Source organism: Diplotaxodon limnothrissa, linkage group LG7, assembly GCF_057381915.1.
Source record: "Diplotaxodon limnothrissa isolate DT_005_m linkage group LG7, D_limnothrissa_male_GT1.1, whole genome shotgun sequence".
NCBI classification, from domain to species: Eukaryota; Metazoa; Chordata; class Actinopteri; order Cichliformes; family Cichlidae; genus Diplotaxodon; species Diplotaxodon limnothrissa.
Window position 1 is genome coordinate 28,904,319 of NC_140602.1, and position 26,214 is coordinate 28,930,532.

At 43.5% G+C, this 26,214-nt stretch overlaps 1 protein-coding gene across 4 annotated transcripts in view; it reads left to right on the forward strand.

Moving 5' to 3' along the window:
* The first annotated feature begins 1,749 nt into the window (after positions 1-1,749).
* The window catches only part of apc (APC regulator of WNT signaling pathway), a 30,604-nt gene continuing 6,139 nt past the window's right edge, over positions 1,750-26,214 (forward strand). The window contains exons 1-15 of one of the 4 annotated variants that reach the window (XM_085359540.1): positions 1,750-1,952; positions 19,941-20,093; positions 22,182-22,269; positions 22,345-22,555; positions 22,896-23,004; positions 23,087-23,200; positions 23,272-23,346; positions 23,429-23,479; positions 23,570-23,656; positions 23,745-23,922; positions 23,999-24,199; positions 24,277-24,372; positions 24,490-24,629; positions 24,718-24,795; positions 26,034-26,150. In XM_085359540.1, the coding sequence (XP_085215666.1) occupies positions 19,959-20,093; positions 22,182-22,269; positions 22,345-22,555; positions 22,896-23,004; positions 23,087-23,200; positions 23,272-23,346; positions 23,429-23,479; positions 23,570-23,656; positions 23,745-23,922; positions 23,999-24,199; positions 24,277-24,372; positions 24,490-24,629; positions 24,718-24,795; positions 26,034-26,150 (1,680 nt within the window). In that variant the 5' untranslated portion in view covers positions 1,750-1,952; positions 19,941-19,958. Of the gene's footprint in view, positions 1,953-19,940; positions 20,094-22,181; positions 22,270-22,344; positions 22,556-22,895; positions 23,005-23,086; positions 23,201-23,271; positions 23,347-23,428; positions 23,480-23,569; positions 23,657-23,744; positions 23,923-23,998; positions 24,200-24,276; positions 24,630-24,717; positions 24,796-26,033; positions 26,151-26,214 lie in introns of all 4 variants that reach the window. The other 3 variants (XM_085359541.1, XM_085359542.1, XM_085359539.1) reach the window with 3 other exon arrangements.

Sequence of the window (26,214 nt, forward strand, 5' to 3'; positions counted from 1 at the left end):
GAGTAAAAGTTCCTGAGCACCTTGGAGGGCAGTTGGAAGTCTCTCAAGCGTCTGAGGTGGTAGAGACGCTGTCGGGCCTTTTTCACCACGGTGTTGATGTGACAGGACCATGACAGGTCCTGCGTGATGTGAACTCTGAGGTATTTGAAGCTGTCCACTCTCTCCACTGGGCACTCGTTGATGACGGGGGTCTGGTAGTTCCTCTCCTGCTTAGTGCTGAAGTCCACTATCAGCTCCTTTGTCTTACTGACGTTTAGAAGGAGGTTGTTCCTCTGGCACCAGTTCTCCAGATTCCTAATCTCCTTCAGGTAGGCCGTCTCGTTGTTATCAGAGATCAGGCCCAGCACGACGGTGTCGTCAGCAAACTTGATGATGGTGGTGGAGCTGGTAGTGGCCACACAGTCATATGTGTACAGAGAGTACAGCAGGGGGCTCAGAACACACCCCTGGGGGGCTCCAGTGCTGAGAGTGGTGGAGGCTGAGACATGTCCGCCCATCCTTACTGCCTGTGGTCTGCCAGTTAGGAAGTTGGAGATCCACTGACACATAGATGAGCTGAGTCCCAGATGCTCCAGCTTGGTGGTGAGTGTGGAGGGAATTATGGTATTAAATTTCCAAACCAAAACTACTTTCAATCAAAACTAAAATAGATGATTGAGCCAAAAATTATCTTAAGGTACAGGATACAGACTAAAACAAGTGAACTAAAACAGAAAAATATCAGTTCTTTTAGTTTTTTCAGTCTGGTCAGACTTGTAATCACGACTAGCCTGAGCAGATGAGCTCATAAACACTGTGAGCACCATCATGTTTACAGCAAAAATAATCATGTTTACAAGCTGATACACAAAATGCTCTGGTCTCTATAGAAAATAATTGTGAGATAATTTACTCATTCACAACAACTGTACAGTGAGAGGATGATTTTATAACTCACCTGGATTAAAGTTTGCATTATTAGGGACGCGGTTAATGTTGACCTTGGTTTCTGTAGCTGATTTTTCCCTCTTTCTTAAGGACTTTCAGATCCTGTAGTGTTTTTAGGTCTCACACTTCTTCTTCTTCTGTTCAGTTTTCTCAGATTTTTAAGGACGCACTGCACACTATGCTGAGATACGCCAAGTTTCAGCTAACTGCTCTTTGTTAATCACTTTTCGGTTAAACTGCGTTTGCTTTCCCAATTTTAACAGGTTCATCTAAAGAAGTGGGAACAAATGTGTTTTTGTGGCAGGCAGGTAGTAACAAAGGGCTTAAAGATAAAACTTAAAACTGGTTCTTTGCTCAGTTGTTGGTTATGTGTCGACACAACAAGGAATCCTGGAGTCAGGAGCCGTTTTATGCTTGAATGATTTGGAGGTCAGAGTTCAGAGGGTCACCAAACCAAAACATTCCTGTTAAAATGATCAGGTACAAGGACTGAACTAAAAAATTACAAAGAAGAACTTTAACGAGCTTCAGAAAGGCATCGTTTATTTACAGGCTGTGCTTCTGACAACATGATTATGACCCAAACTGTCAAGAAATCACACCACAACTCTAAAAACGTGAAAATTAGTGGACTCTGGTGAGGTCACTGCAGCGTTTCGATACAAACCTCAGCACGGAATCCTAGAACACCTGAGTGAGAAGGCGATGGAAAGTACACGTGCAGCGGAGGAGGGCCAACCCCCCCCCACACACACACACACACACACTCAGAGTAACACACACACTCAGAGTAACACACACACACACACACACACAGAAAGAAGATGGCGGCGGCAGCGGTCGCGGCTCCTCCATAACAAAAAGGACTCAAAGTTCAAACTTGGCCCGCTTTGTGTAACTCTGCTTTTCCCGCTCTGAGCGGACGATGAGCGGCCTCCGCCGCCCCTGAAGGCCCGGGTCTTTTCTCCGGGTCTCCGGGATGTTAGCGTGAGACTGCCTCCTGAAGTGGACTTTAAACCGGGACGGTAAGAGCGGCCGAGCCGTGCTAGCTCCGTGCTAACTGTTTGTTTGGACAGACTGTTTGTTTGTGGACACTCCCAGGACGTGTTGCTACCGGTCTCCGGTTTATCGGGACACCAGGGCAGAAATGCTGTTTATGTGACCGGCGGAGGGGCATCTGATCCGGACAGGTTCCGGTACTGATAGGTGAAGGAGCGGGCTCAGTTAGCCGGGTCAGCTAACGGCTAACTGCTATTGTCAGGACAAATGGCAAGTACTGTAGATATTACAGTACCGCGAGTAGTGCAGTACCGAAAAGTCCCAGAAGCACTACTGCAGTACTGCTGACAGCTCAGACTGTCACTGTACACACATAATGCAGCTCTGTGTGTACTCTAAGAACAGTAGTGCAGTTCTTTGTGTACTTTGACAACAGTACCGAATCTGTGTGTGCTCTGTGTACTGTGGCAGTAATACTGCAGTTCTGTATATATTCGTTGTGTACTCTGACTGTCATACTGCAGTTCTGGGTGTAGTTGTGTCACGTTGAGGACTGAGCAGGCAGAGGTGTTCTGATGTTTTGTGTGTATTCATAACCTGTGAAAAGCACCTGTGTCACCTGATTGAGATCAGTTGTCTTGATTAGAGGATTTTTACGGAGCATGGTGCTTCCACAAATATACTTTAAATTTTTCTCTGAGGAGCAGCTGTGATTCCAGAAAGTGGAGCCGATCGTCCTCACAGACCACGGCCACACTCAGGGACTGCACAGCTGGTTTTATGATATACCTCGTGAAGTCAGAGATCCAAGCTGATTTCTATGGAGAGATTATCTTACATCCACAAGCGTAAACTAAGATTTACAAATATGTGCCGTGATTTGTGTGTAACTTTTATGGTTGTTGGGTTTTTCTCTGTATCTATTATTGTAAGAGCTACTGTACAATATAAAGTGCCTTGAGGGGACTGTTGATGTGATATGGCGCTATAAAAATAAAATTGAAGTGAATTGAATAGAACTCACAAATGCGTGTTCCCATTCACACACGTACGAAATAATTTGACCACACGTGAAACAGTTTTCCAAATACATGTATCTAAACTAGATTAAATAGTGATTATTTACGCACAATTTATAAAGTAAGGTTTTACAAGTGAGGGGTGGTAGTGTAGTTTTAGTTTTTTGTATGCACAGAAATGTTTTGTAAAGAGAAAATTATACTATTCGTGAAGCTAAACTTAATAAATTGAGTGTGACAAGTTGTCACTGACAACTGTAACACACACCACAGATGCCAGGTCAGGTGTGTTTGTGGCTATTACTTCATCCTGCCCACATTTTCTACAAACCCGTGGTCCCCAGAGAAGAATATACGAACAAAATACTAATACTAATAACAAAAGTGTTTCTACTCAGAGTATTCTTAGTCATGTGATTAATGTAACCTAAAAAAGACACTTGATTATCAATATTATAAAGTTATAATTAATCTTCAAGTTTGTATTTCCTTTTTTAAAATAATTCAAGTATTTATTAGATTTTGCATTTTATAACAGCAAACACAAAAATATAACAACAAATACAAAAATACAAAAACCAAAAAAAGAAGCAAACAAACAAAGAACTGAAAAAAACAAAAGAAAAGAAAAATACACTGAGGTTTTAACATCAGTGGCATCTCGTCCAAGTCAGGTAGACATTTAGGTGCAAAAACTGTCCCATTGTTCCACCGAAGCTTCAGTCACATGATGTAACCTTCCCAGTGTCTTTTCGCAAGCAACGTTCAATCATTCTTGCTTTCCACATTTTAAGCATTGGATTATTGGGGTCCTTCCGGTACTACAAAATGACACGGGCACATGTTACCAATGCAGTCCTTAACACTCTAAACTGGTGTTTCATGTTTGTATTTCTTTAATTAGACCTGCAGCTTTTACTTTAAAGCTGATTCCTCTGATTCAACATGAGTCTTTATCACCAAGCACAACAACAACAACAACACAACAAACTGTTGTATTCAGGTATATTTCTAAAGAACAGGAAAGCTGCTGAGTGCAAATGTAATAGCAAAATGTGAATTTGTGTCTATGTAGACAACAACATGTGATTTTTCACTGATTTATCACAGTTAACTGTATTATCACAAACAGACTGTATGCCAATAGCAGACTGGCTGTGTCTTATGGCAACATTTATGTCAGGTCTCAGTAGGGCTGCTCGATTATGGCAAAAATGATAATCACGATTATTTTCACTGAAATTGAGATCACGATTATTTGACGATATTTATTTAACCCTTTAAGACCTACTATAGAACCAAGTCCACCAGAGCTTATATTATTTTTATTTATTTATTTTTACATGCTGTAGTGCCATTTGTGGGAGCATTTCAAGTTGCTATACATCAATACAACTGTTATAGCCCATATTTTAATAATATGTATGCATTAAGTGCATAGTAATTACATAAAATTCAAAAAAGTGCAATAAACTACAAAAAAAATTGAAAATCGCTTTTGTTTTGTTTACATATATTTCTACTTGGAGAAGTTTAAGAGGCTTATCCCTCAAAACTTTAAATACAATAAAGTTGCAAAAAATAGTTTCCCACCACAGGAAATTTATTTTGAGTGTCTTCATAGTTTTATTTTGGAGATACAGCAATTTTTATATACTGCAGGAAAAACAAAAAACAATCCTATGATGCAAATTTGCAAAGAAAACAGCATGTGCATCATTTCACTGTGGGAAGTGTTACGAACAGCTGATAGGAACGGCAAAGCGTGTTTCTGGAATATTATGTTTTTGTTCATGCAAGCGCTTTTTATGCAATTTTTGCAAAGCTATATGTGGAACGAAACCGTGACCGAGGACAAGCTGATGGCATCAGATGTAAGTACAACTCCTCCGGTTTCATATGCAAAACAAATTATTGCGCTAGCTTACACGGTTCAGGTTCTACAGGGATTTAAAAATAGTTACGCAAAACGGAGCTTACTGCTCTGACCGGCTTTAAAGGGTTAACAATGACTTTAAAAAAATAATATAAAATGGTGTGCAACACCACTGAAGTTTTTTTTTTTTTAACTCTTTTCAACCAACGGCAGTCACTCTCCAAATAACTTCTGCTTAGCTTTCCGAGCTTCCCTCGGGTCCTCTTAATCAGCGGTCTCCACCCTTTTTTGCGCCACGGACCAGTTTATGCCCGACAATATTTTCACGGACCGGCCTTTAAGGTGTCGCGGATAAATGAGGGAGGGGCTAATAATCGGCTCAGTCATTTTTAATGATCGTTGAAAGCCCAGATCGTAATCGTGATTAAAATTCGATTAATTGAGCAGCCCTAGGTCTCAGTGGGTGTTGCTGTGCTGGACTAACTTTGAGGACATAATTTGCAATTGAAAAAGGTGAGAAATTATAATATAGGTTATTGCAATACTCAGCATGTCACAAAGAGTTAAAAATCGCAATATCATTGGACACTCAATCATATATTATTGGGTGTCCGATGATTCCCACTAGGGCTGGGCCATATCATACCATTCACGGTAATACTGGTATAATGTTGGGCAACGATAAGAAAATGAAATATCGCGAAAGAATATGGGTAAAACGCGCATGCGCAATACCTTTGATTTCATACGCACATGACGGAAAAAGCATGCCGGCGGCAAAGAACGAGAAGGGCGAAAGCGGATCGTTGAATGAAACGGATGAACCAGAATTGGTTTGTAAAAATGCTGCAACGTCAGTGGTGTGGAACTGGTTTAGCTTTCGTCCGTCGAATACACAACAAAGCACTATTTTTGGTAGAGGATGCTTGCGGGCCGTCGTTATTATAGTGTTTTTTGGAAAATACGGCACACTTAAAATCAATCCTGTGATTTTTCTGAAAATCGACAGTGCCCCTTATAATCCCGTGTGCCTTATGTATGAATTCTGGTTGTGTTTACTGACCTCGAAACTATTTTATGTGGTACACGGCGCTCGAAAATCTGTCAAATGTTTTAGTACGACTTTGCTAAGCTACAAACACGCACCGCTTGATGGATTGTCGGAGCATTACGGTTATCGTAGGCAGGAGCCTCGTGGAGTGATACGTACTGTGCTTCAACATAATATTACCGTATTGTGTGTGTATAACCTCTTTTTAAGTTTTGTAGATATTATACATGGTTATGCTGAGGATATGTTGGCCAATTTCCACTGGAAATGCCTTTTGGTTAAACTGTCAGCAAGGAATTTGCTTTTGCACTGTTAAATTTTTATATAACTTTAATGCACATAAAAAAACAACTGCTTGTTTAAGTGAAAATACATTGATGTTTTTTTGGGTTTTTTTGCACTAATAAAGTTGTGGAGTTGTAAAGTATTTTGTCTAGTGTCAATTAGGGCTGGGCCATATTATACCGTTCACGGTAATACCGGTACAAAGCTAGGCAACAATAAGAAAATGACATATCGCGACAGAGTATGGGTAAAACGCGCATGCGCAGCGCCGAAAAAGCACGGAGAATGCACGGTAACGGAAAATGTGAATGGGGAAAGTAGATTGTTGAGTGAAACGGATGAGCCAGAATTGTTTTGTAAAAATGGTGCAGCTAAACTGGTTTGGTGTTTGTCCAACAGATACACAACAAAGCACTTTTTTTTTTTGTAGAACATGCAAGCGGGCCGTTGTTATTGCCGTATTTGTCAGACTAAGGTGCTTGTAAATCTGGGAGTAATCTGGGTCCTAAACTCTGTCCTTTAATAAAGTCCCGAAGTCAAACGAACATCCCTGAGAGTTTAAAACTGTCTAAATACTTTTATCTTTAATGAAATGATCAGCATTGCTGCTTTACCAGGTGTAACTATGAAGTTTAACATCCAGGCATCCATGAAAATAGAATTCATTACATTTAACGGAGTTAGAAGTTGGCGGAAGCTAGCTCGCTAGTTTCGCTAGTTACCTAAACATGGTATAGCATGTTCTGACTGAGAGATTTCTGAAAAAATTCAAATGTACAGCTCTGCTATCATTTCTAACATAAATGAAGACAGGAAACTAAACAGCATTGACGTTTGTAGGGTTACTGAAGTTGGGCTAGCTGGTATATAACGAGGCTAGCGACACAGCTGTGTTAGCATAACATAAACTGTGAAGCTCAAGGATGAACGCTAACACTTTTCCACTCGATAAAAGTTAACGTGAAGGTTCCAAATGCAATCGCATGGCAGGATGCTGTAAAAAGACCAAACTTCAGTCAGGAGAACAACTGAGATAATCCATCCACAATACGAGGTTAGTCATTAATATACTGCAACAACATGGGAATAGAGCAGCTGTGATAGAATACAGCATTAATGAATCAATGGTACAGAAGTGGAGGAAGCAAGAAGAATGAGTTGAATAAAGTTTGATTTATCTGACTGCTTTGTTTTGCTTAATGTGCCTTATAACCCCATGCACCTTATCGGGGCTCTAGAGTGCGACCAATTTGGTCGCAAATATGACCAAATTTTTCAGTGGTGCGACTAAAAAAAATTTTTGGTTGCACCTGTGCGACCAACTGTTCGGGTAGCAAAAAAAAAAAAATCTGCAACCTTCCCTGTGGTCAATGTCACTACCCGATCCGTACCGGAAACCCGATCGGTACCCCGCATGCGCGAAAGGTTTCTACTTCCGGTCGTAGCGTTTTACGATAGTTATGGGTCAGAGTATCTGTTAAGATGTTAAGAATAACAAGTATATCTTAAAATGTTTGCAATAATGAAGCATTTCAGTACAATGTAGACAAAAACGAAAAATAAAAAGAAAGTTACGGATCAGGACTCTCCGATCCTTACTGCGCATGTGTAAAGTCTGACCGTACAAATCGGGTCTACCCGATCCGTACCGCGCATGTGCAGATGTTTTCTTCTTCTTCTGCTCGTTTAATGGCAGTTTACTCCCCAGTGTACGAGGATACCGCCACCTGCTGACCGAGCGAATAAACCCTATTATAAACTGAATTATCGTCATTACAAACGTGTGTTAAATCTGATTTAGCGATAGTCGAGTGTGTTTATGCTTGTCTGTGAGGAGAGGATTGTTGGAATAGTGATGATGATGTGCGCTATCACTGTCAATTGTCAGTAAACACTTCATCTGGCTGATGAATCTACACGTGAGATATTACAAAGTCTGCATTATTAACTCTGTAATTAGGCGCCGTTCTTCTTATTTTATGGCGCTGTTGCTCAATCGGGGGACACTCTCTGTTGAGGAGAAAAGCATGAATTTCTTTGTATACGGATTATCCATTGTTTAAATGTCCCGGGCAGTCGAAAAGGAGGCAGAGCTGTTGAGAAATGCTAGGAGCTAACTGGGCGATAACCGTATCATTCAAATATATTGAATGTCGCAATGTTGGCAAAGAGAGGAAGTGACGTAAGATTTGCGCATGCGGGGTACCGATCGGGTTTCCGGTATGGATCGGGTAGTGACAGTCAACAACAGACACACATTATGCCCCTATCGTGGACTAAACCAATCACAGATAGTAAGGGGCGGGACCTCTCTGATTGGCTGTGGTCCAGTTGAAAGTGCAGGTGGAAGTGGGAGGTGAGTAGCTTGAATAAAGCGATATCAATTCATTAAATCCTGAATCGACTTTTAAATATAACTGTGTTTTGCCAGAAACGCCAGATTAAAGCTCACAAAACCATTTCAACAACAACCAAACAGCAGATGAGAGCAGGTACACGGTCTCCACACAAAGACGTAAACACAGAACGGACCCGACGCATCAGAATCAACTTTGTCTTTCTTGGCTTTCTCACCCGACGGCCCGTAGACGGACACGCTGTCGGAGCTTAGCGGTTCTGATGTGTCCGGTCCGCGCTGTGTTTACGTCTTTTTGTGCTGATTCTGAGCTGCAGGTTTTGTCTCTCCAACCAAAATTCACAGAGCCAGCAGCAAAAGAAGCAGCAAACTGCGCTTCACATTTGATCAATGTCGTCATGAATTTTGCTGTTTTGCTTCCACGACTATTAAAATCACACTCCATGCACAGCTAGCTCTCTCTCTATACTTCAAGAACAGTTTCCCGTCTCCAATCTCTGTTTTCTGTATTATTCATTCACTTATTACCCACCAGTCTACCGTTGTTTACAGCGCTGTGGCTGCTGTCTTTTTCTATTCTTTTTTTCACTTAAATGACCTCGGACAAGAAAGCCTATTTTTTTTCTGTTGTTCAGTACTGAAAAAATTTAAACTTTATATGCAGAACATTGTAGAATATTTTTAAGGTTATCTGCTATAAAAAGCCAGACCAGGCCTTCATGTTTTTCTGTGTTACTTTCACACAAAGGCACCTGCTGTGATGTTCACAATTCTGATGAAGTCAGTACTGATAAATGATCAGAATTATAATATTTCTGACTGTCTGAGGCTAAGTTGAATCGAATCGGGACTTTGAAAACCGGAATCGAATGGATTATAGAAATCAGTGATGATACCCAGCCCTAGTGAGCAGCCTAGGCACGACAGAAGTGGATGTAGCTGCAATAGGAAAAGAACTATTGCTAACTTTTCTGTTATGTTAAGGCCTGATCCTTCTGAAATTCATAGCCAGTGCTCTGACACGGTGTCATCAATCTTTGAATGGTGAAAAAGCACAGTGTATCCAGAAAAACACATTAAATTATATAAATTATTATAAAATTTGTGTGTGCCTAACTTTTGTGCCAGTACGCCTAACTTTTTAAAGTTAGGTGTACCGGTACGCCCATGGCAAAAAGTTAGTCTAGAGCCCTGCTTATGGTCCAAAAAATACGTATTTGACTTTTTTATTTGGCACACTGCAGTTGAATGTTGCAAAGCACCTCTTTTTAACATCAGTGGATATTATACATGGTTATGGCTCAGGATATGTCAGCCCATTTCTACTGGAAATGCATTTTGGTTAAACTTTCAGCAAGGAATTTGCATTTGCACTGTTACATTTTTATATAGCTTTAATGCATATAAAAACAGCTACTTGTTTAAGTAAAATGAGTGGATGGGTGTTTTTTGTGCTAGTAAAGTTGTGGAGTTGTATTTTGTCTCACAGAAATTATATAGTCAGTTATATCGTTATCGCAAATTTTCAAATGTATATCGTGATAAATATTTTTGGTCATATCGCCCTGCTCTACTTCCCACCTCGAAAAGTACTCTGCAAAATAGTCAAGAAACCTGCTGAAGGTGGAAGAAGCAAATTTGTTTGACTTGAGGCAAAAACACAAAAATATGTTGTCGAGATTGACCAGGTGACAAAGGAAAGAGATACGAGGAGCTGATGTGACCCAATGACATCACTCATTGTGTGTTGATGACATGAAGAGCAAACGGCGGAGGAGAGTCAGTGATGTTTACTCTCTGACATGTCCTCACAGTGCAGAAACTGTGTTATCCTTTAACCCACAGATGTTGAGCTCACCGTCTCATTTGATCTCTGAACCCACGTCTGTGTGTGCGTTGGTTAAAAACACTAAAAATGGTTCTTTGAGCTTTTATCAGTAAAATAAAGGTTCACCTTTTACTTGTGTGTGTGTGTGTGTGTGTGTGTGTCTCAACCCGGTCAGTCTGCCTGCAGAGCCTGCTGCAAAGCATGCTGGGAGCAGTGGGGGCTGCCCCTCCCTTCTTTGCCTATGTGTGTTTCTGGGCTGTGATTGGCTGCCTGAGAGCCCAGCTGACTGCACTCTGTCTCTCAGACGGAGAGAGAGGCAGGCTGATGGAGGCGAACGCGATGGGGTGAGCTGCCATTTTCTGTCTTTATCCTCTATCCCTCCATCCTTTTTCCTCCTTTGTATCTGCCAAGGAAGAGGAGGTGGACGGGAGGAAGTAGGAGGGGGGAGAGCGGAGGGAGGGTGGAGGTTTGGGGGGGAGTTCCTTTCATTGTGCTGTTGTCGTTCTCCAGAGGATTTAATTCATCCTCTGTTTGTGCTGCAGACGAGGAGGAGGAGGAGGAAGGGGGGGGGGTCGTTGAGAGACTGAGAGGATTGAGGGGGTGGGTGGGGGGTGATGATGGAGGGATGAAGAGGAGGAGGTTCAGAGATGATGGAAAGAGGAGGGAGAGAAAATGGCGTCTGGCTGGTGCAGGAAAGAAGAGATGTTGTCTGTCCTAGTTATTGATTGCTGTGTCAACGGCAATAATCAGCACCTGGATCAATAACTTTACCAGTATCATATGGTGTACTGTTATTTTAGTACTGTATGTAGTACTGCTGGATTCTTTGTTGGTGCAGCAAGTTCAATTTGATCTTCTGATTGTTCAAACCTGATCAGTGTGATCAGATATTTATGGATTGGTGCTGCAGAGGTCAGTGTGTCGCCTCACAGCAGGAAGGTTCCTGGTTCAGCTGGCACCAATCCTTTTGTGTGCAAAGGTTTCATTATGTATATCCCATCTAGTTAAGGGCACCCTGTTAGGTTATCTGTTGATTCTGTGGTTGTGGCGTAGATAAAGCACTGTGATTGGTCAGTAAGAGGTCAAACTATTTGTGCAGGTGGAGCTGAGAGGCTCCGCCCTCCCTCATTGTAACTGCGTTAGGACCTCCTGTGCTGATTGGCCGTCCTGTCACCAGGCAGGCAAATAGCTTGTTTTAATTACAATTTAGATGTTTCTATATTTAGCTCTGAAGATCATCAATAATCTAAGCTCTCTGTAATTTCAATTATTGACATGAAAGATCAGCTGACCCTCCAGATGTGATGTCATCATTGTGCCGAATTCATTTTAAGGTTAAACAGGAAGTGATGTCATATGTTTACAGTGGGGCAAAAAAGTATTTAGTCAGCCACCGATTGTGCAAGTTCCCCCACCAAAATGATGACAGAGGTCAGTAATTTGCACCAGAGGTACACTTCAACTGTGAGAGACAGAATGTGAAAAAAAAATCCATGAATCCACATGGTAGGATTTGTAAAGAATTTATTCGTAAATCAGGGTGGAAAATAAGTATTTGGTCAATGACAAAAATACAACTCAATACTTTGTAACATAACCTTTGTTGGCAATAACAGAGGTCAAACGTTTACTATAGGTCTTTACCAGGTTTGCACACACAGTAGCTGGTATTTTGGCCCATTCCTCCATGCAGATCTTCTCGAGAGCAGTGATGTTTTGGGGCTGTCGCCGAGCAACACGGACTTTCAACTCCCGCCACAGATTTTCTATGGGGTTGAGGTCTGGAGACTGGCTAGGCCACTCCAGGACTTTCAAATGCTTCTTACGGAGCCACTCCTTTGTTGCCCGGGCGGTGTGTTTTGGATCATTGTCATGTTGGAAGACCCAGCCTCGCTTCATCTTCAAAGTTCTCACTGATGGAAGGAGGTTTTGGCTCAAAATCTCACGATACATGGCCCCATTCATTCTGTCCTTAACACGGATCAGTCGTCCTGTCCCCTTGGCAGAAAAACAGCCCCATAGCATGATGTTTCCACCCCCATGCTTCACAGTAGGTATGGTGTTCTTGGGATGCAACTCAGTATTCTTCTTCCTCCAAACACGACGAGTTGAGTTTATACCACAAAGTTCTACTTTGGTTTCATCTGACCACATGACATTCTCCCAATCCTCTGCTGTATCATCCATGTGCTCTCTGGCAAACTTCAGACGGGCCTGGACATGCACTGGCTTCAGCAGCGGAACACGTCTGGCACTGTGGGATTTGATTCCCTGCCGTTGTAGTGTGTTACTGATGGTGACCTTTGTTACTTTGGTCCCAGCTCTCTGCAGGTCATTCACCAGGTCCCCCCGTGTGGTTCTGGGATCTTTGCTCACCGTTCTCATGATCATTTTGACCCCACGGGATGAGATCTTGCGTGGAGCCCCAGATCGAGGGAGATTATCAGTGGTCTTGTATGTCTTCCATTTTCTGATGATTGCTCCCACAGTTGATTTTTTCACACCAAGCTGCTTGCCTATTGTAGATTCACTCTTCCCAGTCTGGTGCAGGTCTACAATACTTTTCCTGGTGTCCTTCGAAAGCTCTTTGGTCTTGGCCATGGCGGAGTTTGGAGTCTGACTGTTTGAGGCTGTGGACAGGTGTCTTTTATACAGATGATGAGTTCAAACAGGTGCCATTCATACAGGTAACGAGTGGGGGACAGAAAAGCTTCTTACAGAAGACGTTACAGGTCTGTGAGAGCCAGAGATTTTCCTTGTTTGAGGTGACCAAATACTTATTTTCCACCCTGATTTACGAATAAATTCTTTACAAATCCTACCATGTGGATTCATGGATTTTTTTTTCACATTCTGTCTCTCACAGTTGAAGTGTACCTCTGGTGCAAATTACTGACCTCTGTCATCATTTTAGGTGGGGGAACTTGCACAATCGGTGGCTGACTAAATACTTTTTTGCCCCACTGTAGCTGATCTGGGGGTTACACTTAGAATCACATGACCAAATTATCAGGTGCTCTTACAGATCAAAAATGTCATTGGTGAGCTGTGTGCTGCAGTAAAATACAACATTGCTCAGCTCAGGTCTTGTTCTGACATATGGCATAGAAACTAAACATTTAACAGTGTTTCCTGAAAACCCTCTCTTGTCTCATCATTTCCTAATTACATTTAATTTTACAATAATGGATTCCACAGCAGTGGGAGTAGATGTCATCAAAGTAGATTTCTTTCTGAAAGTGCTGTAACTAAGCTTAAGAATGTAATTCACTCGCTGTTATCATCTTCAATGCTTTGTATCAACACAAAGCAGAGCAGCCACCTGAACGCTACTCCAACAGAGGTTGGTTATCTTGTTAATAATTTTACCTCCTCACTATGTATGGATACTGTAGCTCCAGTGAAAAAGAGAGCCTTAAATCAGAAGTACTTGTCGCCCTGGTTTAACCTTCAAACGCGCACCTTGAAGCAGATAACTCGTAAGCTGGAGAGGAAATTCTAAATCATTAATTTAGAATTTAGCCTGGAAAGTAATTAAAATTACCCTGGGTGGGTAGGGGGTGGCAGCAGTCTTCCACTCCAACCTCTGGAGCCAGACAGCATTTTAATTCATTTTAAAGCAGGATGCTTAACCTTGTCCACCCTAGTTGAAAAACTGAAAAAACACTGTTAATTCTTATTATCTATCGTCCACGTGGGCCTTACACAGAGCTTATGTCTTATTTAATGTTTAGGTCAAACAAAATGCAATGTTCTGAAGACAGTTTAATATGTCAATTAGTGATGTCCAGCAGGTGAAAATGCAAGCTCCATGAACACGCACAGCTGTGGATTCCAGCTGCTTCGATGTTATATGTATGATTTCTATACATTTTACGTCAGATAAAAACTTTGGTTGTAAGCTTCAGATAATTATTTAATAAAAGCTAGATATTTTAAATGAGAATGAGAAAGTATTTCTTTGTGCCCCCCTTTCCCTGTTAATGCCCTACCTGGCCCCCTGGCAAAACTTTGCTAGACCCGCCCCTGCACAGTTACCAGCTGTCAGCTACTTAGAAATAAAGGATCCTGGTGTTATTTGTCTCTCAGAAACAGTTCATAACTTCCCTACAACTCATTCATGTCACCTGTTCAGCTCTGATGATTCAGTAAGGACATCTCCTGGTTTCATCTTCATGTTTCCCTCTCACCAGATAACCAAACCAATATCATGACCAGCAGCTTTACAGCTGTGGCTCCAGCAAACATCAGCTACTAGAAAGTAATATTAAATACATTCTAACAAAAGCTGATCAAGCTTAAACGTGCTGCTGTTGTTTAGCGCGACATCTGCTGGTTTCCTCTTTCTGGCGCAAAGTGGGCGATAAACAAACAAGAGAGACGATCAGCTGATCATTGATCCGTTTGTAACTCCGAAATGACAACACAGGCACGGCTTCTTCAAGACGGGCGCTTCGCTGCATTTATTGAACGCCGTGAAAACTACAAACATAAAACACAAAGGCTTTAAGCGCTTCAGTCTATCAAAAGTAACACTTGTGCTTTAACAACAAAAATTACCTCGTGGCCGCCTGCCACTTCGGAGGTCCTAGAAGAATAGCTTTACAGTCTTGTGCATTCTAAATTAAAACATAAAATAATTAGAACACCATACATTACAAATTTTCACAATATCACAATACAGTTATGGCAAATGACAAATACCTTGTACCACTGGTAGACTAACCAGGCCTTTGCAGATAGCTCGCTGGACTCCTTAGCGTGATTATTAAACGTGGGCTCACAGCCTATACTATCACGCCCAAACCTCGCGATAATAGCGGTGTAACAAAACTGGTTCTTTGTGACAAGATAAACACACCCTTACAATATTGACCACAGAAACGTACGAGCAAGAACATTTTAACTGCTGGAACCATCTATTAAACTTCTTTATACATAAGCCATTTCTGTGACACTTACACCGTTTCATGATTGAAGTAGCAACAGGAGAGGGAGGGGAGAGAATGAGAGAAGAAGAGGCAGCTGTGCAACGTAACGACAGAATAAATCCAGCTTTGTGTCTTTTTCCAATCAAATCAAATCAAATCACTTTTATTGCCACATCACATGTGCAGGTACATTGGTACAGCACATGTGAGTGAAATTCTTGTGTGCGAGCTTCACAAGCAACAGAGTTGTGCAAAATACAATAATGTAAACAAGCAAAATACAAGAATGGCTACATCTGAAACTAATAAATATATGTACAATATATAATAGTATATGCATTTCTGGATGTGTATACTAAATATTTTTCTATGTGTGTGTGTGTGTGTGTGTGTGTGTGTGTGTGTGTACACATATTTTACAAATTAAATAGAGTAAACAATGAATAGAATATATAAAATAAATAAAATAAAATATACAGAGTTGAGACATGTGCAAAACAGTGGCATTACTGTACAGTATGGAGTGCATAATGTTGAAGTTCCAGTAGTGAAGCTGAGGTGTCTATGACGTGTTCAGCAGTCTGATGGCCTGGTGGAAGAAGCTGTCTCTCAGTCTGCTGGTACGGGACCGGATGCTGCAGAACCTCCTTCCTGATGGAAGTAGTCTGAACAGTTTATGGCTGGGGTGACTGGAGTCCTTGATGATCCTCCCCGCTTTCCTCAGGCACCGCTTCCTGTAGATGTCTTGGAGGGAGGGAAGCTCACCTCCAATTATCCGTTCAGAGCACCGCACTACTCGCTGGAGAGCTTTGCGGTTGTAGGCGGTGCTGTTGCCATACCAGGTGGTGATGCATCCAGTGAGGATGCTCTCAATGGCACAGTGATAGAAGGTCCTGAGGATGCGGGGGCTCATGCCGAATCTTTTCAGTCTCCTGAGAAAGAAGAGGCGCTGCTGCGCCTTCTTCACTGTTTTGTTTGTGTGTACTGACCACGTAAGATCCTCAGCCAGATGTACGCCAAGGAACCGGAAGCTGCTCACTCTCTCCACAGCAGCGCCGCTGATGGTGATGGGGGTGTGTACTTCTCTGCACCTCCGGAAGTCCACTATCAACTCCTTTGTCTTTGCGACGTTGAGGGTGAGATGGTTGTCTTGACACCAGTGGGTCAGGGCGCTGACCTCCTCCCTGTAAGCCGTCTCATCACCGTTGGTGATAAGACCCACCACTGTAGTGTCGTCCGCAAACTTCACAATGATGTTGGAGCTGTTAGTGGCTGTGCAGTCGTAGGTGTAGAGTGAGTACAGGAGAGGGCTCAGTACACACCCCTGTGGAGCACCAGTGTTCAGTGTGATGGGGGATGAGGTGATGCTGCCCAGTCTGACCACTTGGCGTCTGTCAGACAGGAAGCTAAGGATCCAGCTGCAGAGGAAGCTGCTCAGTCCTAGATCCTGCAGTTTCCTGTCCAGCTTCGAGGGAACGATGGTATTGAATGCTGAGCTGTAATCTACAAACAGCATTCTCACATACGTGTCTCTCTTCTCCAGGTGTGAGAGGGCAGTGTGTAGTGTCAGGGCTATGGCATCATCAGTGGACCTGTTGTGGCGGTATGCGAACTGTAGAGGGTCCAGTGAGTCGGGTAGTGCAGAGCAGATGAAGTCCCTGACCAGCTTCTCGAAGCATTTGCTTACGATGGGGGTCAGGGCTACAGGTCGCCAGTCGTTCAATGAGGAGATGGTGGAGGATTTGGGTACAGGGACGACGGTGGCCATTTTGAAGCAGGCTGGGACTACAGACAGAGAGAGGGAAAGGTTGAAGATGTGCGTGAACACTCCAGCCAGCTGAGCCGCGCATGACCTGAGGACGCGGCCGGGAATCCCGTCCGGACCAGTAGCTTTGCGTGCGTTCACCTTCCTGAAGCACCTCCGCACATCCTCCTCAGACACAGTGTGCGCACTGACGTCATCCGCGGTGCGCACACTGTCCGGTCTCACCCCCATTCTAGCTGAATTACGGGACAAACTGTTCCTTTTCAGCTCAACACGAAACGCGTAACATTTTCTCTGAATGCGGGACGATTCCGTCTTTTTACGGGACGGTTCAACATCAGTAACATCAAAGCAGCCACCTAGCTGTATAGAAACTCCGTCATGCTAGCTAGTAGTGATATGCAATACCACTGATTTCCTTTCCAATCCGATACCAAGTAAAATTCAGGGTGGTATCGACGATACTAATCCGATACGATACTTTGTACAAAAACGTATTTTATTTATTGCATCTTTTATTGTATCTCAAATTATAGCGTCATAATGATTACAGGACATCAGATTACTTGTTCTTACCTAATAATGCAGAATTAATCATATAGAAATAAAAAACCTGAAGTTGTGCGCTATTTGAACACCTTGCTCGCCTGCAGCACTAAAGGACTCCGTGAGAGACGTTTGTCTTGCCCTAGCAGCACCTGTCCCTGTCCACTCCTCCTCTTCAGTTCACCTCAACATACGATCGTCTTTTTCTGTGATATGATTTGCTCTGAGATGTTTGACAAGGTTAGTGGTGTTGCCACAACACCTCACTTTCTTGCCACATGTATCGCAAACCACGTCTCGGCTGTTTGTGGATGTAAAATACGTCCGCACATGACTCCATTTATGCTCAGCCATTGTTGTGAGTGCGCACGCCAAGGGGCTGCGAGGCATTTATACAGCCGTATTTCGCACATGACTATGAAAGGTGGAAGAGGAAGTAGTTCCTTCCAATGTAGACAATTCGAATGATATAGTTTCTTTCCACTGTGTTCTTGTTAATGATAAACTACAAATTTACCCTAAATTACTAAAATATCGATATTTTAATGTGAGAATCGATTCTAGAACATAAATGACTGGTATCGGAGGAATCGATATTTCAGTATCGATCCGTACATCCCTACTAGCTAGCATGCAGTACGAGTTATTGCAACTGACTAAAAAGTCAGCACAACGAAAATAAACTCTACCTAAACGAAATCTGAGGAAGCACCGCCATAGCCATCACCAAACAACTGAGTTATTTTTACACACCGACCAGCATCTGGCCAATCCACCACCTTTCATTGTTTATACCGTTACAAAGAAGAAGAAAAAAAAGAAGTCACCGGGCCACCGAGCAAATGCCCAGTATGCCCGATGGCCAGGTTAACGTGCCATCAGTTGCCGACCCCTGATTTAGTCTTTTTCTCCAATGAATCTTTCTGAGTTAACTTCAGCAATTACTTTCTCCTTCAACCTCCATCATCAAACCATCAACATGTCTTTTAGACCTTATTCCTACAAGACTGCAGTCCTGTACTACAAGCCTTCAAGCCAGCAGTAGTTAAACTGTTATTTAAAGAGCCATCTGTTGACCCAGCTGTCTTAGCTAATTACAGGCCAATCTCCAACCTTCCTTTCATAACAAGAATCCTTGAAAGAGTAGTTGTCAAACAGCTAACAGATCATCTGCAGAGGAATGGTTTATTTGAATAGTTTCAGTCAGGTTTCATAGCTCATGACAGCACAGAAACAGCTTTAGTGAAGGTTACAAATGATCTTCTTATGGCCTCTGAGAGTGGACTCGTCTCTGTGCTTGTCCTGCTAGACCTTAGTGCAGCGTTCGATACTGTTGACCATAATATTCTATTAGAACAAATAGAGCATGATGTAGGTATTACAGGTACTGTGCTGCAGTGGTTTGAATCATATCTATCTAATAGACTCCAATTTGTTCATGTGGTGGTCCTCTTCACACTAAGGTTAATTATGGAGTTCCACAGGGTTAATGTTAATAATGTTGATAATAAAATAATAATACCATATGAACAGCTGCACAGCATCATGGGAAACAACAATAAAGCAGGCTGATGTGTTTATGATGTCACTGCAGATATTTGTGTTCTAAAACGCAGTATGGGAGGAAGTGAGCACTGAGCGTGCTCTGAAGGATGACGCTGCTTCAGAGGTCGTCGTCTTCACCCTCATTTGCTGGGACACCATGGTCTGTAACGCTGTCGCTCGAGTGTTTCATTTCATTTTTGATCGCCCACTCTGTTCCAGCCACATGATTGGCGGAAACAGTGTTGTTCTCTCATTGGCCTTCCACGCTGTCCTTCGAAACGTGGAGGAATAAGGTCTGTCAACTTTGTCATGTCTCACTTTTCTTTCGAGGAAAAGTTCCTCAATGATTTATCGTCATTTTAATTTTACACGTTGGTTCTGATCTTTTGTGACATTATCTCCTGTGACGCTCTGTGTTATACTGCGGTCACACTGTCTCTGTACCATTGCCATGGTAACATGTTGCAGGGTCCATTAATAGTAGTCTTTGTACAGAGGTTTGCTCTGGGACACAAGAAGTGTCAGTAACTGCTGCACTTCATCATTATTATCTTCAACAGACCAGCTGTTCCCATATGGGTGGGGCTTCAGGTGTGGGTGGGGCTTTTGAGTGGTGGTTCTCATGTTTATGCAGATGTTTTGTGCTGCAGATCAGTAAGCTTATTGATTACTGGCTGCTGGCATCTCTTTAATAAAACTTTATTAGTATCTAAGTTCAGGTATTGTTGTTGAGTTCAACTCCGCCTTTGAAAACACGTAAACACTCCTGTCCTTGCCCACATGCACTCTGATTGGCTGCTGTCTGTCTGCAGGTCACACTCGGGTCCAACATGGCGGCGGCGTCGTATGACCAGCTGCTGAGGCAGGTCGAGGTGTTAAAGATGGAGAACTCAAACCTGAGACAGGAGCTGCAGGACAACTCCAACCACCTGACCAAGCTGGAGACAGAGGCCTCCAACATGAAGGTGAGTGCTTATCTGAGCAGGTGCTGCTCTGTGTGCGTGCCTGTGTGTGTGCGTGTGTGTGTCTAATGGTTTAAATATATTGATCAGTCAGGCTCTGTAGGTGGCAGCGCTCACATCAGAAACATCAGATGTTCAAATGTTCCCTCAAACTTCCAGTTAAAACTGCAAACAGATAAGATTTAAATAAAGTTTTTTCAGTCTGTGACTCACAGCTGTTTTAAACTTTATCAATCTGTTCCAGTTCTCTTCTTGAAGTTGATTATCTGCTAAAGCTGAATTTCTGTTTGCCATAAGAGGGCGCAGTGACCACAACTCAGTGTAAAGACTGTATTAAAATGATGGCCATTAAAATTAATAAAGGCTTTTTTTTTTTCTTTTTTTTTAAAACTTATCACTAGGGATGGGTACCGGTATCCGGTGCCATGATGGCACCGGTTCTGACATAAACGGTAGTAACCAGACCGAAAAGCAGCGCACATTTCGGTGCTTTTTTTTTTTCCTGAGATGTCATACACTTTGGATTCTAGCCAATCATTTTACCTTTGCAAGTGTAGTAGGCGGGCCCAGGTACGTACGTTCTTTTAGAGCAGAGCTACAGATTAAAAACGCCCAAGGTGAAGCGGTCAGAGGTCTGGCTGTACTTCACAGCAAAAGCTGCAAACTCAGCAGCCTGCAACAAGTGCTTTAAGGTGATACTGTGCAAAGGAGGTAACTCCTCGAATCTGATGAAACACCTGGTGACGCATAGCGTTTTTTTTATAAGCTGAGAAATGCGCCGTATTTGATAGCTTGCTGCGAGACCTCACGCCGTGCACATCTACTGCGGGTGTGGTGCCTGTTATCGGACCGGAGTTAGCAACATCCCCCAAAAAACCCGAATAGGAGAGTCCTGGCCCCTAGCCCTGCCAGTGTAGCAGAAATGATGACGGATGATGATGCAGCAGCAGCCGTTCTTCTCTGCGTGAGTAGCTTAATGTTGTTCATGTGTAATTTAGGTTGAGTAGGCTAACCACGTTATTACATTAATGCATGTAAGGTGAACTAGCAAACAGCGTCGTAGTTCCATGCGGCTGTCTTCTTGTTTGATGGCAGATACTCCTTTCACCCTGGCCAAAAAGGCTAAAATGACCAAAGAAAAAGTGGAAAACAGTTAAACATGAGAGGTTTTTGGACAAAGTTTGTGTTCTCCATTCTTTAAGCACCGGTTTGAGCACCGGCACCGTTTCAAAAGTACCGGTTTGGTACTGGTATCGGATAAAACCTAAATGATACCCATCCCTACTTATCACAGGGTGTCACATGTGTGTTCATACGTGTGGCCACGCCCCTGCTGTTGCAGTGATTAGTCAGCTGACTGCAAGAGCAAAACTTTATGCGTGTGTGTGTGTTTGTTTTGCGCTCTCTCTCTTGCTCTTTCTCTCTGCGTATGCAACCGGTGTCTCTCGCCCTAAGGCCTAGAATAGCTGCACTGCTGTTTTTGTCCAATCACGTGCTGCGGACCGGGAGAATGAGCTCGTTGTTGTTGGTCAGAATGAGGCGTCAGAGGATCTTTGGCGTGATATGGAGGAAACGGGCAGAGTGAGCACTCTGTCCTTTTAACTCTTTTTCCATCAGTTTTCTTCTTCCTGTTTGCAGCATTTTGTCCTCTTCCTCTCTTCCCTGTGATTTTACTGAACTTCGATTCTTCATATTTTTCCTGCTCCGTGGAGCTCATCCTGCACGTTTTCAGCGTGTTGGAGTTTCTCTCGTGGTCGGTCATCTTGAAGTTGGATCTTTATTGTTCATGTTTTTTGTTCTCGTTATTGTCCCGTCCTTCGTCTCCAAACACACCCTCACTTCCTACTTCCTGTTTCCCATTTCCTGGTTTGTGTCGATGAGTGAAGACGGTCAGAGTGAGTTTGGTTTCCATCATGTCTCTGTTTGAACGCTGCCGACTCATCGTGGTGAGTGATCTCTGCTTTATTCTGAAAGCGACGCGTTTTGTTCTGTGTGCTGCAGAAACAGCGTGTGAGTGTGTGAGAGAGAGTATTAGAGGGTCAGAGTAGGAACTGATTTTATCCTCTTTGTTTTCTTTCTCATTGTGAGCAGGAAGTGCTGAAGCAGCTTCAGGGCACCATAGAAGAAGAGTCTGGGGAGGCTTGTGGCTCTCAGCTGGAGCTCATTGGACGGTTAAAAGGTGAGTCTGACACATCCAGACGCAGGTCGAAGAAGAAGCAGCTCAGCATGTGCTCACTGAGTTTCCCACCCTCAGAGCTGAGTCTTGATTCGGCCGGCTTTAAGTCCCGATCCCGCCCTCTCCTAGCCCCCGGCTCCACCTCCTCATCCTCTGGAGCTCCTGTAGGAGCAGTGGGAGGCTCCGGAGCTCCAGGCCCCTCAACAAGTGCTGCCTTTCCCAGGAGAGGGCTGCCATCTGCGGGCAGAGACGGCCACGACCGCTGCCTGGAGGAGCTGGAGAAAGAGAGGTAATACTGCGTAGCAGTTAGAGCACTACAGAGTACTGAGAGTACTGTAGATACTGAGAACACAGAGAGAATACAATGGAGTAGTGAAAGTATTGAGAGTACTATGAGCATGTTTACGCTAAGCTACAAATGCACACAGTAATGCTTTAGAGGTATTACTGAGGATACTGCTGATGTAGTAGAACCTACATATATCACAGAATATCAAATGGTCAAATTGTTTTTAGCTGATGCAGAAGGTCAGACTATTCAGTTTTCTAATTGTTTCTATGTTTTATTTGCTTCATTTGTTTTTCCCGCCTATTTCTCCTGCCCTGTGATTGGCTGCTGCCCTTGGCAGGTCTCTCCTATTGGCGGAGCTGGATAAGGAGGAGAAGGAGAAGGACTGGTACTACGCTCAGCTGCAGGATCTCACCAAGAGGATCGACAGTCTGCCGCTCACTGGGAATGTAAGAACTCCTGCAACGGTGTGGGAGTGGGCTAGAGTCAAACTGGTTAATGTTAATGTGTTAATGAGGGCATCCGTGTCAGTTCTCTCTACAGACAGACTTAAATCGCCGTCAGCTTGAGTATGATGCCCATCAGCTGCGAACAGCGATGGAGAAGCAGCTGGGCTCCTGTAAGGAGATGGAGAGGAGAGCTCAGGTAGGAGGAGCTCACCTGCGTCTGTACCCGTATCTGTAAATGTGTTTTGACACCTGTACTCTGTGTTTCAGACTCGCGTGGCTCGGATACAGCAGATAGAGAAAGACATCCTGCGGCTCGGGGCCCGGCTGCAGGTAACCTCACCTGTAAGGATCATATGCAAACACCTCACCTTACACGCTCATCTGTTACCCAGCCTGCGCCTCACTTTCTCTCCTTTCTCTCCAGGTTGAAGGTGCTCAGGGGGCGAGCGAAAGCAGCGGATTGGCTGGGGCGCAGGTGAGCAACTCGTCATGTAACATCACTTGGAATCTTTACTTTGGAATCTCTTCTTTGAACCTGATTTTTAAACCGTCACTCCTGCTGCAGAGCGCAGGCACTCGTTTGGATCACGAGCCAGCCAATGAGACGAGCTATTCTGTGCCTCGACGAATCACCAGCCATCTGGGAACCAAAGTAAGTCTCCTTGACAACAAAACTGCTTCACCTGCGTACCGTTTAACAGTGTCTCACATGCGGGGTACACCTGTGTCACCCCTGGCAGGTGGAGATGGTGTACAGCCTGCTGTCCATGCTGGGGACACACGATAAGGACGACATGTCACGGACGCTGCTCGCCATGTCAAGCTCACAGGACTCGTGCATTGCTATGCGTCAGTCTGGCTGTCTGCCGCTGCTCATTCAGCTGCTGCATGGCAACGACAAGGACTCCTTGTTGCTAGGTAACGGTCAAGTCGTTCAGTAGTGATACATATGCCTGTTGTCATGTGACCTCACTTGTTTTCTTTTGTTGCCTAGGTAACTCCCGTGGCAGTAAGGAGGCGCGCGCACGGGCGTCAGCGGCGCTCCACAACATTGTGCACAGTCAGCCGGACGATAAGAGAGGGCGGCGAGAGATCAGAGTGCTCCACCTGTTGGAGCAGGTGCGCCATTACTGCGAGGCATGCTGGACCTGGCAGGAGAATCATGAGAGGGGTGTCGACCAGGAGGACAACCCCAGTGAGTGAAGTCACACACGTGCCCACCAGTGAGCAGTCAGCAGATGTTATGTGTGTAATGTGTGTGTGTCTTCTCAGTGCCGTCCCCTGTGGAGCATCAGATTTGTCCAGCCGTCTGTGTCCTCATGAAGCTGTCCTTTGACGAAGAGCATCGGCACGCCATGAACGAGCTCGGTGGGTTTCTCTGGGTTTGCCTCCCTGTTTCCCGCTCCGTCTCATTTCCTGAACCGTCTTTCCTGCTCCTTGCTTCCTGTTTCCTGTTGCTCACACTGGGGTGTTCTGTCCCTGCAGGCGGTCTGCAGGCGGTGGCGGAGCTGCTACAGGTGGACTGCGAGATGTTCGGTCTGAGCAGCGATCACTACAGCATCACACTGCGGCGATACGCTGGCATGGCACTCACCAATCTCACCTTTGGAGATGTAGCCAATAAGGTAAGAGGAACTTAATTTACTTTTTCGACTGATTAACCAATCAGATGAAAGGAAGATGATGACCCTCGTGTTGTATTTTTTTTTTCAGGCCACTTTGTGCTCTATGAAGGGCTGCATGCGAGCAATGGTCGCTCAGCTCAAGTCTGAGAGTGAAGACCTGCAGCAGGTAAGCACACATGGCTCCACCGCCAACCCATTATGTCACAGCGTTAGGGCTGCTCAATTAATCGAATTTTAATCACGATTACGATCTGGGCTTTCAACGATCATTAAAAATGACTGAGCCGATTATTAGCCCCTCCCTCATTTATCCGCGACACCTTAAAGGCCGGTCCGTGAAAATATTGTCGGGCATAAACCGGTCCGTGGCGCAAAAAAGGTTGGAGACCGCTGATTAAGAGGACCCGAGGGAAGCTCGGAAAGCTAAGCAGAAGTTATTTGGAGAGTGACTGCCGTTGGTTGAAAAGAGAGTTAAAAAAAAAAAAACTTCAGTGGTGTTGCACACTATTTTATATTATTTTTTAAAGTCATTGTTAACCCTTTAAAGCCGGTCAGAGCAGTAAGCTCCGTTTTGCGTAACTATTGTTAAATCCCTGTAGAACCTGAACCGTGTAAGCTAGCGCAATAATTTGTTTTGCATATGAAACCGGAGGAGTTGTACTTACATCTTATGCCATCAGCTTGTCCTCGGTCATGGTTTCGTTCCACATATAGCTTTGCAAAAATTGCATAAAAAGCGCTTGCAGGAACAAAAACATAATATTCCAGAAACACGCTTTGCCGTTCCTATCAGCTGTTCGTAACACTTCCCACAGTGAAATGATGCACCTGCTGTTTTCTTTGCAAATTTGCATCATAGGATTGTTTTTTGTTTTTCCTGCAGTATATAAAAATTGCTGTATCTCCAAAATAAAACTATGAAGACACTCAAAATAAATTTCCTGTGGTGGGAAACTATTTTTTGCAACTTTATTGTATTTAAAGTTTTGAGGGATAAACCTCTTAAATTTCTCCAAGTAGAAATATATGTAAACAAAACAAAAGCGATTTTCAATTTTTTTTGTAGTTTATTGCACTTTTTTGCAATTTATGTAATTACTATGGACTTAATGCATACATATTATTAAAATATGGGCTATAACAGTTGTATTGATGTATAGCAACTTGAAATGCTCCCACAAATGGCACTACAGCATGTAAAAAAAATAATATAAGCTCTGGTGGACTTGGTTCTATAGTAGGTCTTAAAGGGTTAAATAAATATCGTCAAATAATCGTGATCTCAATTTCAGTGAAAATAATCGTGATTATCATTTTTGCCATAATCCAGCAGCCCTACACAGCGTCCACCTGTCCTTTAGAAAGATTTGTTAAGTGACCCCTTGCTGTGATTCGCTGTTTCAGGTGATAGCTAGCGTGCTGAGGAACCTGTCCTGGCGTGCTGATGTTAACAGTAAGAAGACGCTACGTGAGGTCGGCAGTGTCCGAGCGCTGATGGGCTGCGCTCTCGAGGTGCAGAAGGTAAACGTTCTGTTCTTCTCCTGTTAATGTATCTACACTAAGCATGCTCTGAAACCATTTCTTC